The sequence below is a fragment of the Podarcis cretensis genome (genome assembly GCF_951804945.1).
Source record: "Podarcis cretensis genome assembly, chromosome: 1".
NCBI classification, from domain to species: domain Eukaryota; kingdom Metazoa; phylum Chordata; class Lepidosauria; order Squamata; family Lacertidae; genus Podarcis; species Podarcis cretensis.
Window position 1 is genome coordinate 35049131 of NC_137170.1, and position 12728 is coordinate 35061858.

General features: G+C 45.9%; 1 protein-coding gene across 1 annotated transcript; it reads left to right on the plus strand.

Moving 5' to 3' along the window:
• The first annotated feature begins 6392 nt into the window (after positions 1–6392).
• NFKBIA (NFKB inhibitor alpha) lies at positions 6393–11177 on the plus strand. The gene is made up of 6 exons (XM_079969978.1): positions 6393–6756; positions 8045–8153; positions 8839–9049; positions 9340–9428; positions 9548–9808; positions 10579–11177. The coding sequence occupies exons 1-6, from the start codon at positions 6482–6484 to the stop codon at positions 10624–10626; spliced, it is 993 nt and encodes a 330-aa protein (XP_079826104.1). The 5' UTR covers positions 6393–6481; the 3' UTR covers positions 10627–11177.
• The last annotated feature ends 1551 nt before the right edge of the window (positions 11178–12728 follow it).

Genomic DNA, 12728 nt, shown 5'->3' on the forward strand with positions numbered 1-12728 from the left:
AGGGGGCTGCCTTATGTTGCTTGTCTATGTTGTTGTTTTTATTTTTATTTTATTCTGGCAAAAACGAGCCTCAAAACCTGGAAATGGTCCTAGTCTCTTGTGATTTGGAGCAGGTCTTGCGAGAAAAAAGCCACCTCAGATAAGACTGGCCCTGCCAGATTTTGGGTACTATTAAATAGCATCTATTTAATAGCAAATAAATTTTGTTATAGAAATAACAAAATTTATATACCGCTTGAACAAGTTATAGCTTCCTGCAACAATGGAGAGGACACTCAGGAATGATCATTTTAACAGTCTGTTAAATCTTGCTATTCCATAGCGAGACCAGGGGATCAACGGGATCAAGTTTTTTCAGCTGGATGATTCCCCGGAGCATTCAGGAACTTCTCAGGTCCCATCCCATAAGTCTCCAAATTGGCGCACCACCCATATATTGCCACTCCAAGTTCAAACTTCACTAGGTCATGGTCTGACCATGACAAAGGAGTGCAGAGGCAGAGCATCTAAGCCCATCGCAAGATTAAGAGGTTTTCAGCTCAATGATATTGTCCACAGAGGTACCATAGCAACACCTTGAGCCTCCGGTCTAGCCTGGTGCTGTACCACGTACCCAGATGGGCATGGCTGAGTTAGATTTGGGCCATCCAGTTCACCCATCCAAGTCATGATAAAATGCACCAGGTCAGTCCTTTCACCCATGATCAAGTTGTGGATGAGCATAGTCTTATTACCAGCTGACATGGCATTCAAGAACAGCTCCGCTAAACTGGAGGGCTCAATAGATAAGCTACCAGTAACTTTGGGAGGAGTGGGGGGGGGACTAAACGTATAGGCCTCTCCCCCCCCCCAAGATGGTGATCTAGCTAAGTATGGGGTGGGTGGGTGGATGTTGCTGGAATTGCTGCTGTTGGCAGGAGGTAGGGTTAGTGCTTTCTAACTTAACAGTCAACATGTGTTGGGTTACCTGACATCATGTGTGACTATTTAGAAATGTATGTAACATTTTAAATGTCCCATGTGCTGCAATTCTTGTCTCATCATCCTCATGATTCCTTGCTGAAATAGATGACTAATCATATCCTTGATGTATAGATTTGGAACTGAGGTTATGTGAGAAAGAGCCACTCGGGGAGGCGAAACTAGGTGTTACTTTCCTTGCGTTACTCGCAGTCATGAGAGGGGATTTTTACAATTTAATCATAGCCTCAGATTTTCATCAAGACCACCACACATGGGGATGGGAGGGCAATCCTTCCCTCTCCAGCCACAAGACTGATAAAAATCATCCCTACACAAACACCCATAGCAACAGGGGTTGGGGGGGGGGGGCTTGGTTTAGCTTACACACATCTGAAGCTACTTCCAGGTTTGGGAAATATAACTGCATCAAGAACAATGGATGAATGGAGGGGGGATTAATCTCCAGCATTACTATACCATTAATGTTGCCTTTAGGAAGAGGTTTGGAATGCTGCATATTTTAACCCGAGAGACTGACAACAAAAGGAGCAGTTGCAACTTGGGCAAGTTACAGCTGTACCCATGAGAAGTGTATGGAGCCTTCTAGTACCTTAAAGGTACTAGGTAAGGGACCACTGACCATTAGGTCCAGTCGTGGCCGACTCTGAGGTTGCGGCGCTCATCTCGCTTTATGGCCAAGGGAGCCGGCGTACAGCTTCTGGGTCATGTGGCCAGCATGACTAAGCCGCTTCTGGCGAACCAGAGCAGCACATGGAAACGCTGTTTACCTTCCCGCTGGAGCGGTACCTATTTATCTACTTGCATTTTGACATGCTTTTGAACTGCTAGGTTGGCAGGAGCTGGGACTGAGCAACGGGAGCTCACCCCATCACGGGGATTCGAACTGCTGACCTTCTGATCGGCAAATCCTAGGCTCTATGGCTTAACCCACAGTGCCACCCGCGTCCCTTTTTGTACCTTAATGTGCTGCAAAAGCTTCAAAATACAATTTTGTATTTAAGGTTTGGCATTAACAGTCCCCCCCCCCCAGCCCTCACAACATCACACTATTTGTACAAAATGCAGCTACCCACTCTGCCGTTCATTCCTTTTGTTAGAAACTTGTTTCATACTAGGCTGCCATTTCATCAACCATAATTTTGGAAATGTGACAGGGAGGATCAAGAGAAGATACAAAAACTTGGGAATAATGGCCATGACAAGTGCAAATGTTGCCAGCTTTTGTCTTCTGTTTAACATACCATAGTTCCTTTTCCTTAACTGGTTCTGGTCCTTCAGGATTAGCACACCCAAGCAGCTGAACACTCTGTAACAAGGCATGGAGAAGAGTTTGTCTCACTCAATTTGAGGCATATTTATTGGCATTACAGCCAACTGAGAACAGTTAATCTCAAATCCTGCTGTCCTGCTAAACTAATCCAGCTCTTCTTTCAGCGGAGCCAGCACCTGGTTTGGTTCACTGAGCATTAATACCACATTATCTGTGGATAAATTGATCTTGTCTTTGACTCCCTGTATGGCTAGTACTTCAGTTAAAATCACAAAGAGCACCAGGGACAGTGGGCAGCCCTGTTTGGTGCTCCAGTGAACATCAGTCAGCGGAGTATTTTGCCAAAGCCAAATGTCATTGTTTTGCCTAAAGCAGTGGCTCCTTTTGGATTCAAAGGCAATAGGTGGCTGAGGATTGTAAGAATAGCAAGAATAATTAAAATAATGCACACTTACATCTACGCAGACTGAATAGGATATATTACTAAACAGCTGGATACAGCTCACAGAAACAGACTACATAAAGCATATTACTGCGTAGATAGCTCAGTGGGATAAAGCGTGGTGCTGAGGTTGCAGATTTGGTCCCCATATGGGACAGCTGCATATTCCGGCACTGCAGTGGGTTGGACTAGATCAGGGTTTCCCAAACTCGGGTCTCCAGCTGTTTTTGGACTACAGCTCCCATCATTCCTAGCTAGCAGGTCAGGGATGATGAGAATCGTAATCCAAGAACAGATGGGGACCTAAGTTTGGGAAACCCTGGAGTAGATGGTCCTCAGGGTCGCTTCCAATTCTACGATTCTATCAAACTAAAATAAATACGTGAAACAGCTACCAGGAAAACCCACTGGCACGGCAGTGGGCAAACCCTCTCATAGCTGGCACTGGATCACACACAGCACCATCCCAGGTTCCTTTAATGATGGGTTCCCAAATACAGTGCCTTCAACCCTCCTATTTCTACTGTTGCCTTACACTGACGAGGCTGATGTGGGTAATTGCTCACAGTCACCTTGGCAACTAGCTTATCAGTCCCATGGGTCTGATCTTCCAAGACCATAGGCTGCCTTGAGAGATGTGGCAACCAGTCAAAAGAGATAGGCCTTCCTGCTGATCTCATGCATGTAAGATGCTTGGTAAGTGTACAGAGCCCATGATCTTCTTGTGGGCCTCAGTCCGCCTAAACTCTTTCAGACAAATAGTCCCTGCCACTCATACTTCGGCAATGACAGAACATTTCAGCCATTTCCACTGAATAAACGCTGACCTTCTAGATTCACATAAATGCTGATGATACAGATTAGCCCGGCTTCGGCTGGGGAGGGCGGGATATAAATAAAATTTATTTATTTATTTATTTATTTATTTATTTATTTATTTATTTATTTTTAATATTAGCTGATACACGAATATGTGATAATTTAAAACCAATGATAGGTCTATTAAGGGGAAAACATGGCCGCCCACTATCTCCCACAACAGGAGCACCAGCATCAATTTTGCTTCTTCCTCACCCCTCAGCCTCTATCTTCTGATGAGCAGGAGGTCAGGTGAGTAACAGTGCCTTGCCATTCCATCTGCTAATGACATTTTGGAATAGGAAATCCCATTACAGTGGTACCTCAGGTTAAGAACTTAATTCGTTCTGGAGGTCTGTTCTTAACCTGAAACTGTTCTTAACCTGAAGCACCACTTTAGCTAATGGAGCCTCCTGCTGCTGCCGCTGCGCTGCCGGAGCACGATTTCTGTTCTCATCCTGAAGCAAAGTTCTTAACCTGAAGCACTATTTCTGGGTTAGCGGAGTCTGTAACCTGAAGCGTATGTAACCTGAGGTACCACTGTATTTAATTCTGCACTGTACAAAGCAGCACTTCTTTTGCCTGTCCTGAATCTCCCACCATTCATCATTATTCAACAATCCTAGATAGTATTAATAAAACAGAGGGGGGAATTATCAATACACTTAACCCATGCCATGCATAATTGTATAAACCTGTGTCATATCCCCCATTACTTGCATTCCCCCCCCTAAACTAAGTTGCTCCGAACAGTGAAACATTCCCTCATAGGGAGTCGTCCGAAGACGCTAACCATTTTAGTTGTCCCTTTCTGCACCATTTCCAGCACCACAATATTGTTTTAGATGAGCTGATGAAAACTGGACACAGTGTTCCAAATGTGGTTGCATATCTAAGATTTGTATAATGCCTCTACAATTGGAAGTTGTGCTTTTTGATTCCTAACACCTCTTTTTTTGCAGTTGTCACACACCAGGCGTGTAAGCATGCAGTTATAATCTTTTGCCCCAATATGCATCACTTTACACTTCCTCATAATAAATAAACCTCATTTGCCATTTTAATTCCCATTTCACCCAGATCAACCCTGAATAACTGGGCGTCACCTGCAAACTTGGCACAGCTCTTTTAGGGACAGGTTAAAAAACACTAGTCCCTATACAGCTCCTTGGCAGACAAACTGGTTTAAGGAAAATCCAGGTCTCCTGTGTTAAATGTCCTATGATTTATTCTACACTAGATGGCACTGCAGATAGTCGACTATAGACTCCTCTTCTTCAAGGCAGCAGAGAGGCTGTTTCTTCAGACTTGTCTGAAAGCCCCTAGCGTCCTGGTTTCATTGTCAGTGCAAAGTACAGTACAGTATATGGCTTAGATTACAATTCAAGAGCAGGAGAGAAGAGAAAAGGCATAAAGGAATTTGGAGATGGGAGGACACGAACAGCCTATCTAGATGACAGCAACTGAGACTGATGGCAATGGTCTTGAAAATGGCAAAAACCTCCTCTATATTTTACTAGTCTGTAAATTAAAATGGCATTTCTCAGTACTCAGATTTGGAAAGGCAATAAACTCCAGATTCTGCCAAGCTCTTGATTCTGTCTGTTTTTGCTCCTTAGTCTCCACCAGGTTGCAAACCTAACTTTTCAGGATTCTTTGATCTTTCAAAGACAGGAGTTGTGCAGCCCAGAATACCCACAATATTTCCTCCCTAACCATGCATTGCAGGAAGTGATCAGTAACAGCAGGCACGCTATCTTTCAGGGAAGTCTTTTTTATTGCATTTCTTGATCATCCTTCTTCAGAAACTCTTGATTGAAGCAAATAAACCCTGAAATTTTCCCAGAACATGCTTCGGACAATGACGTGTAAAGCCCATTCCACTATGTAGAGGCCCGGGGTTTCCAGGGCAAACAACAAAAGAAAGGTCCTAATGTAAGTTCCTCAGGGCAGAGACCCATTGTTGCTCTTTAACCATGTTGTATAATCAATATAATTAATAAAAAGCTGAGAAGAACCCAGTAACCTGATGTGTAGTGTTTTGTGGATTGGATGTTCACACAAAGGTGGAATGTACATCTATTATAAAGCCAAGGCAATCCTACAATGTTTTTCATGTTGGGTTCCTATGCTTTTAACGGGGGGGGGGGGGGCGCACACACAACCCACAATCTGGCAAGTCCTCAGTGTGCACCATACTCCTTTGCCCTTAAGGAAAGGGCTTGCACTTCACCACTCTGCAGCGTTCTCTGCAATATTGGAAAGATTGTGTCGTTTGCAATGTATGTGGGGCTTATTCCTCCACAGTGCTAAATTCAGGCACCCCTACAAATATTGCACTGTGGCCCTATTAAGTGCTGGTGTCCGTCCTGCAAGGCCTGCCTGCTCTTTCCACTCCTCCCCTTTAAAACAGGGCCAGGAATATTTACCAAAATACCAGGGCATTTTAGGGCTATATCTATCTAAAATATCAAGGCAGGAGGGAAATCCCAAAAAGAAGGACCGTGAATTCTTTTCTCTCTTTTTTTTTTTTTTGCATATCCCGAAAGCCCATCGAGGAAAAGCCTGGAGGAGTGGAAGGCCTCGAGGGGTGGGGTGGGCGCCTTAGTCACAGAAAGCCATCCAAAAAACTTTCCCTTCTGTGGAAAAAGCAAAAAAATTCCAGCGAGTGACTAGGGAAGGGAATTCCTCGGCCACAGCCTTTGCTGCCACAGCAGCAGCAGCAGCAGCAGCAACTTCCAGACAGGACTGAACTAGTTGGCCCGACACGGCCGGGAAATTCCCGAGCGCGCAAGCTCCGCCCCGGCGCAGAAATCCCCTCCGCCGAGGCTGTATAGGCAAGCGCCGCCGCAGCCCGTCAGCTTCTCGCCACGACTTCGCAAGGTAGCTGCACGCTTCGGGACCCGCGGCTCGTTCTCGCCCAGGCCATGTTTTTCAGCCCCGGCTCCCTGGATTACCCTATGGATATAACGATGGACAACCACCCCCGGGACGCGCTGAAGAAGGACAGGCAGCTCAGCCTGGTCCAGGACGACCGCCACGACAGCGGCTTGGACTCCATGAAGGAGGAGGAGTACGAGAAGCTCGTCAACGAGCTGAGAGACATTCGCATCGAGCCGGCGGAAGCCTCCGCGGGGCTCCAGAGCGGCCCCGGCCAGGGCGCGCAGGCTTGGAAACTGCAAGTGACCGAAGACGGAGACACGTAAGTCTTGGAGGACTTTGCAAATTCGGGGAAGGGGGTCGGAACTTTGACCTCTGTGGGCGTTTGCCTCGCGTTCCCTCGGAAGTTAGCAAAGTGGTGATCTTAATGCTTTTCCTTGGAAATAGATCTGGTTGGAATTAATGGGGCTTATTTCCAAGCAAATGTGGTTAAGAGCCTGGTGGCCTCTGTTCCCTAGATGTGAAGGAAACACTCTAGAAAATGCAGTACGGGACTATCGCGAAGAAGGAAATGTGGCGGGTGGGGGCAGCTGGGCGCTGCAAGGGAGACAGCGATCCTTTTGATTTGTTCCCCCCCCCCCTGAAAGGCGTCAAGTTTGCTATTTAAATTTAAACGCCTCTTTAATTTTTAAAAGAGGTTTGAGAGGTTAGCATGGCGGCATGCATGTAAAAGGAGCCCAGGATGCACGCAGTCACAGTGCGCGGTTGAATTTCAGCTTGCTTGAGCGCAGTGAATCCCCGGGAATTACGCATTTGCAGCGGCGAAAAAGACCCTGCAGGAAATTCGCTGGTTTTTTTTAAAGCGGGCCCTTCATAATAGTTCTGAGTTACTGACCGAGCAGAGTAGAACAATCAGTAGAGCGAGCCAAACGCATTTAACACCCCCCCCCACACACAATAATGTAGATTCTTAGTGCTCGTGTTTGACTCCATCCGCATTTGTGTTTATTGCACAGGCTGCCTTGCAGGGGGGAGCGAGGAGCCTACTATGTAGATCTTTAATAATAGAACGCGGGGTGTGCGGGGGGGGGGGGAAGAGGTCCTTTGATGTCGCTCGCGTTCTGCTGGTTACATAAAAGCCCGGGGATTTTTGCAAGTCTGGGTTTTCCCCTCCCTCCCCGCCCGCTCCGCCTTGTGCCTGGGCCGGCTGCCAGCGGATAGGGGCCGGGACGGGGTGTTCTCACAAGCTGCGAGGGGGCGGGGCTTGAAGGAGGCGCCGGGCGGGGCGCACGGGAGGGGGGAAGCGCTCTGGAAAGTCCCTGGCGCCTTGCCCGGAACACTCAGCTCACAACAACTCCGCGGAAAACACCAGGTAGCGAGAGCACGCGGCTTCGAAAACCCCAGGCTTTCGAAATCGCCTCTCTTGCCGCTGAGGCTGATGTTCTTCCTCCATCATGACTCGGATCTTGGGCACGTTGCCCGCGGGATGACGAGCAAGAGCAAAAGAGCTGATTAGCAAGAGGTGGTTGGGAATTTTTTTTGTCCTTTGTTTTTTCTTTCTTTCTTAAGTACTCACCATCGGGTTTTTCCCACCGTTTTCCTCTTTGCAGATTTCTCCATCTGGCAATTATACATGAAGAAAAGGCCTTGAGTTTGGAAATCATTCGCCAGGCAGGACGAGACAAAGCCTTCCTGAATACCCAAAATAACCTCAACCAGGTACTTACCCGGCAGGGTTTTCTTTCCTCTCTTGCAGGGATCAAACATGGTGCCCTAGGGGACTTGGAAGCTTTCCAAAAGAAACAATTTTTGGTGGGAGGAAGAGATAAATTTAGGAAAAAATTCAAGGGGTTTAAGTAACTCATAAAATTGCCACCTTTTAGCATAATTATCCCCATCAGTAACCTTGGCTCATTGATGGGGTTGAGCTCCCAAGAAAATGGGGGTGAATTTGTGGCCTTCCATATGTTGCTGGCCTACAACTACTGTCAACCCTGATTCTTGACTATGCTGGCTGGGGCTGATGGGAGTTGAAGTTCAACAACAACTGGAGAGCCACAAGCTCCCTCTGCCTTGTTTAGGGCAAGTATTTTGGGCCACAAGGAGCTTTAAATCAGCAATTTGTGGAAGTGACTTTTCATGGTTGGCTCCCAAGTATAGTAGGATTGGGCCACCAACACAGCAGTGTGATTGTTCTCTCAGAAGTATATCGCATGACAAAAAGCAAAACATTGAGGAATGTTTCAAAGGATTTCTGGAAAGTGGTTGATCCTGAAAAAAACATACTTTACTCAAGAAGTGGGTTCAGGAGAAGACTAAGAAGACGGTTTTGTGTAATGGCTAGTCTAGGAGATTTTTCTTTTTTCTAGTTAACTCTAATGCTTTCTCAACTTCCAATTTGCAGACTCCACTTCACTTGGCAGTGATAACAGACCAGCCAGAAATCGCAGAGACTCTTCTGAAAGCTGGATGTGATGCAGATATCAGAGATTTCCGAGGAAACACCCCGCTGCATATCGTTTGCGAACAAGGCTCTCTCAGAGGTGTCGGTGTCCTCACACAGTACTGCCAGAAACAACAAATCGACTCTATCCTACAGTCGTCCAATTACAATGGTAAGCACACATTCTGAGCTGCCAGTTCACTGGGTACTCCAACCCTTGGCACTGTGCTACATTGCCTTGTGATTCAGATAATTCTTTCCAGCTCTTTCTGTATAGCAAGTGTCAGCCAAGGAAGGGAGGGGAGGGTGTTCCTTGTTCTTGCTTCGTAGTCACCTACTGGAATCAAATAATCAAGCTTCTTTGATCAGCGTAGGCCATGTATATGATTTGAAAAATTATAGCCAAGTGTTGGAATGACTTGTATCACATGAAATTTAATCTCCTCCATTTTTGTTTCATAGGACACACGTGTCTCCATCTGGCAGCTATTCAAGGTTACCTGGCCATAGTAGAACGCCTCTTGTCCTTGGGAGCAGATGTCAATGCTCAGGTAAGATACCTGCCATTTTCAAACAAGCAAACCTCATCCCAGCAATTTGAGAATGAACATCTTAGCATGTGTCGGGCCTAACTGAATGCACCCTTTTCTTCTTTCTTTTCAACAAACAGGAGCCCTGCAACGGCAGGACTGCCTTGCATTTGGCTGTCGATCTACAGAATCAAGAACTGGTGTCGCTCCTGTTGAAACACGGCGCAGATGTAAACAAAGTAACCTACCAGGGCTACTCTCCATACCAGCTCACATGGGGAAGAAACAACTCCTTCATACAGGAGCAGCTGAGGCAGTTTACGACGTTGGACCTGCAGCTGCTACCAGAAAGTGAAGACGAAGAGAGCTGTGAATCAGAGTCAGAGTTCACAGAGGATGAAGTGAGTGGCCATTTCTCCATTCTATGCGAGAAAAAGATTTCTACCATAATTTGCACACACATTTCCCATTAGGTTGTTAGGGAGCAGTTGTAAACAACAAGGGTCCTTAGACTAGGTTTTGCTTGCCTTTGACACCCTGAAGGTATAAGCCTGGTAACAGAGTTACTACCAGTCCCCCATCGGTGTAAGCACTGAATACTCAAAGGTATAGAAAATGCATTGATTAGATTCATTTGAATCTAGCAAATCATTGCACCGACTTCACACAAGGAGGAAAACTGGCTTTAAGGAAGCTTTTGACATGTTATGATTAGGACATCTTTTAATAAATTTTCAAAAGTGGATTTAAAATTACAGTAGGGTTATTACAAAGGAAGCACATTTGCACATATATTTTCTGGTGGTACTATTTGCAACCTACCATTTGTTATCTCTACTTCCCTCTAATATTATAAGCATCATATTAGACCAGATTTTTGTCTGTTAATAAAATGTACCACCACAACAAAGAATTTTCCTTAACTACTGAGTTATTACTCCCGTCCCTTGAATTATATGTAGCAGCTCCCATTTTTTAAAAAGTTTTTAGATATGCAGGCTCTAGTGTTAATTATCAGGTGCTATTTTCCTCATGTGAGTGCAGCTAAATTTAATGGAACACTTCCTTGGGATAATGGGAAATGGCCCTGTATTCCCTTTAGAGAATTACTTCATGCTCTTTCTTAAAGCCTTCCATTAAGCCTGATTTGCTTTTTCTTCCCCTCGTCTAGCTCCTGTATGACGACTGCATCATTGGCGGACGACATGTGCCTTGCTAAAGTGGGAGCGTTGCACGAAGCAGAGGCGAGCAAAATGTGAACAATTACCGAACACAGAGCATGTTGTTAGAACAGCAGGTGCTGCCTGCAGTTCAATGCACAGTTCGGGCAGGAATGAACTTTGGTTGTCAGACACCAGAAGAAGCCTGGGCTCATTTGCACCAGAGAGTAGATTGTACAAATAAACGAACAGAGTGAGAACTTGGACGGTTCACCTACGTATTCACTGCATGCTCTACAAGGGGGCTGGCCCAAGTCACCATCTGTTGTGTCCTTTTGGAAGACATTCCATATATTTCTGACTGACTGATAACAATCCATCCCAAAGACTGAGCTCAGGTGCCCTTTGTGCTGCACGGCAGGCAGAGCGGTTGCAACCCAAAGAATGTCCTCTTCTCCATCCACAGGAAAGGGTAGCAATTAACGTTCAGGCTGTATATTGCAAGCCCTATGCTTTGCAATATGTATATTGTGTGTAAATATTGTATATTTTGTGAATAGCTTTTTTGGTACTTGTGTATATTTATTAAAAAATCAAATCAAATGAGAAATGCACTGAATTGATGAAACTCTTCCCCCTGCTGAAGAATTGCTCACCCCCTTTCTCCTTTCTGATGCCCAGTTAGGTAAAATCAAACATCTCAGGCAATTGGTTCATTCTTGCACACGTTCACATTAAAGAAAGCCACTAGTGTCCTGTATTAGTAACCCAGGGCAGGGGGTGGAGAGGGACGAATAGGGATATATTTGCACCAACGTGCTGTTTACTCATTTTCATATTGGAGCCAGGTCAAAAACCATTTCTGATCACATCAGTCAATTGTCAGCGTTCCTTTGAAAATAAAGCCTCCATTATCCTTCATGGTATGTTAGGTGCCATAAGGCTCCTCTTTGCAGTCCCATCGGTTTCCATGGAGAAATTAAAGCATGTATTTAACTCCCTCCAATTAAAATCTCTGGGATTTGTCAAGGCCCAACTCTTACCAGGTTGTACCACAAATAAAAGCCATTATCCCTGCCCATTATCCATTCAGGTATGTATCCACCAGTCAAGTGTGTCCACCACAGGTATTCCTGGACCCTTCCACAGGGTCTTTTGAAGCTACCCCTCATGCCTCAGGCTTGTCAGGTGGAGGTTTGCCCCATGCCATGCCATTGGTGTGTTGCCCACAGTTATTACCTGACCTGGCTTTACGAGGTTATCTTCACTACCATATTGCTGCTTTTATATGGCCAGCATATAAAGGAGCGGGTGAGGCCAACAGTAGTCAAGAAGGCGGCTTCTGTGTGTGATGTAGAAGGATGCAAGTGGGGCTCGTCAGCCTGGGAAGGTATCCCATCTAGGAGAAGGAAAACTGATCCTGAAACTCCACTGCCTTGCAGGGTATCTTCAGGAGAAGAAAAAGCTAAGGAGTAAACCCTACACACATTCAGAGTGGAGTCCCTAAGATGGTTGGATGGCGCCTTGTACGTCTCCTGGCAACTCCTGCCGCCAAGCTGGTCCCAAACGTATTGCTCTCCTTTCCTTTGGACCACATCAGCGAGGCTGAGAGGGGGTTATTGTAGTCTGGGCTGCCCAGGACCTCTATACACATTGCCCAGCTTTGCACCCTAGAGAGGTCACTTTGGTGTTGCTGACACAGCATTTTGACTTGCACCCCTGAGGTTCACTCAGCTGTCTCTCGAGACAGACGGATGTCAACAACATAATGGCTTTACAAATATTGGTGTCCAAACTTCCTTAAACCTAGCTCTTTCACCAGGCTGCCTTAATACATTGAAGACGGGCAAGCTGATTTAACTTAACTGCAGTTTTCACTGCAGCATTGTGGAATTTCCTTGTTCACACCAGTGGGTTTAATAGCGTATCCTGTGGTTTGCAGTAGCAGACGCTTCACATGCTGAACACATAAGCCACAGGTCTCTTCCTCTAGTCCAGTCTCATTGTACCAATGCAGTTTATAAGACATGGATGGGGAATCTGTGACCCTCCAGCTGTTGCTGGACTCCCAACTCCCATCATTCCTGACAATCGGCCATATGGGTTGGAGTTGATGGGAGATTCCAACATCTGTAGGGCTATAGGTTCCCCAGCCCTCTTA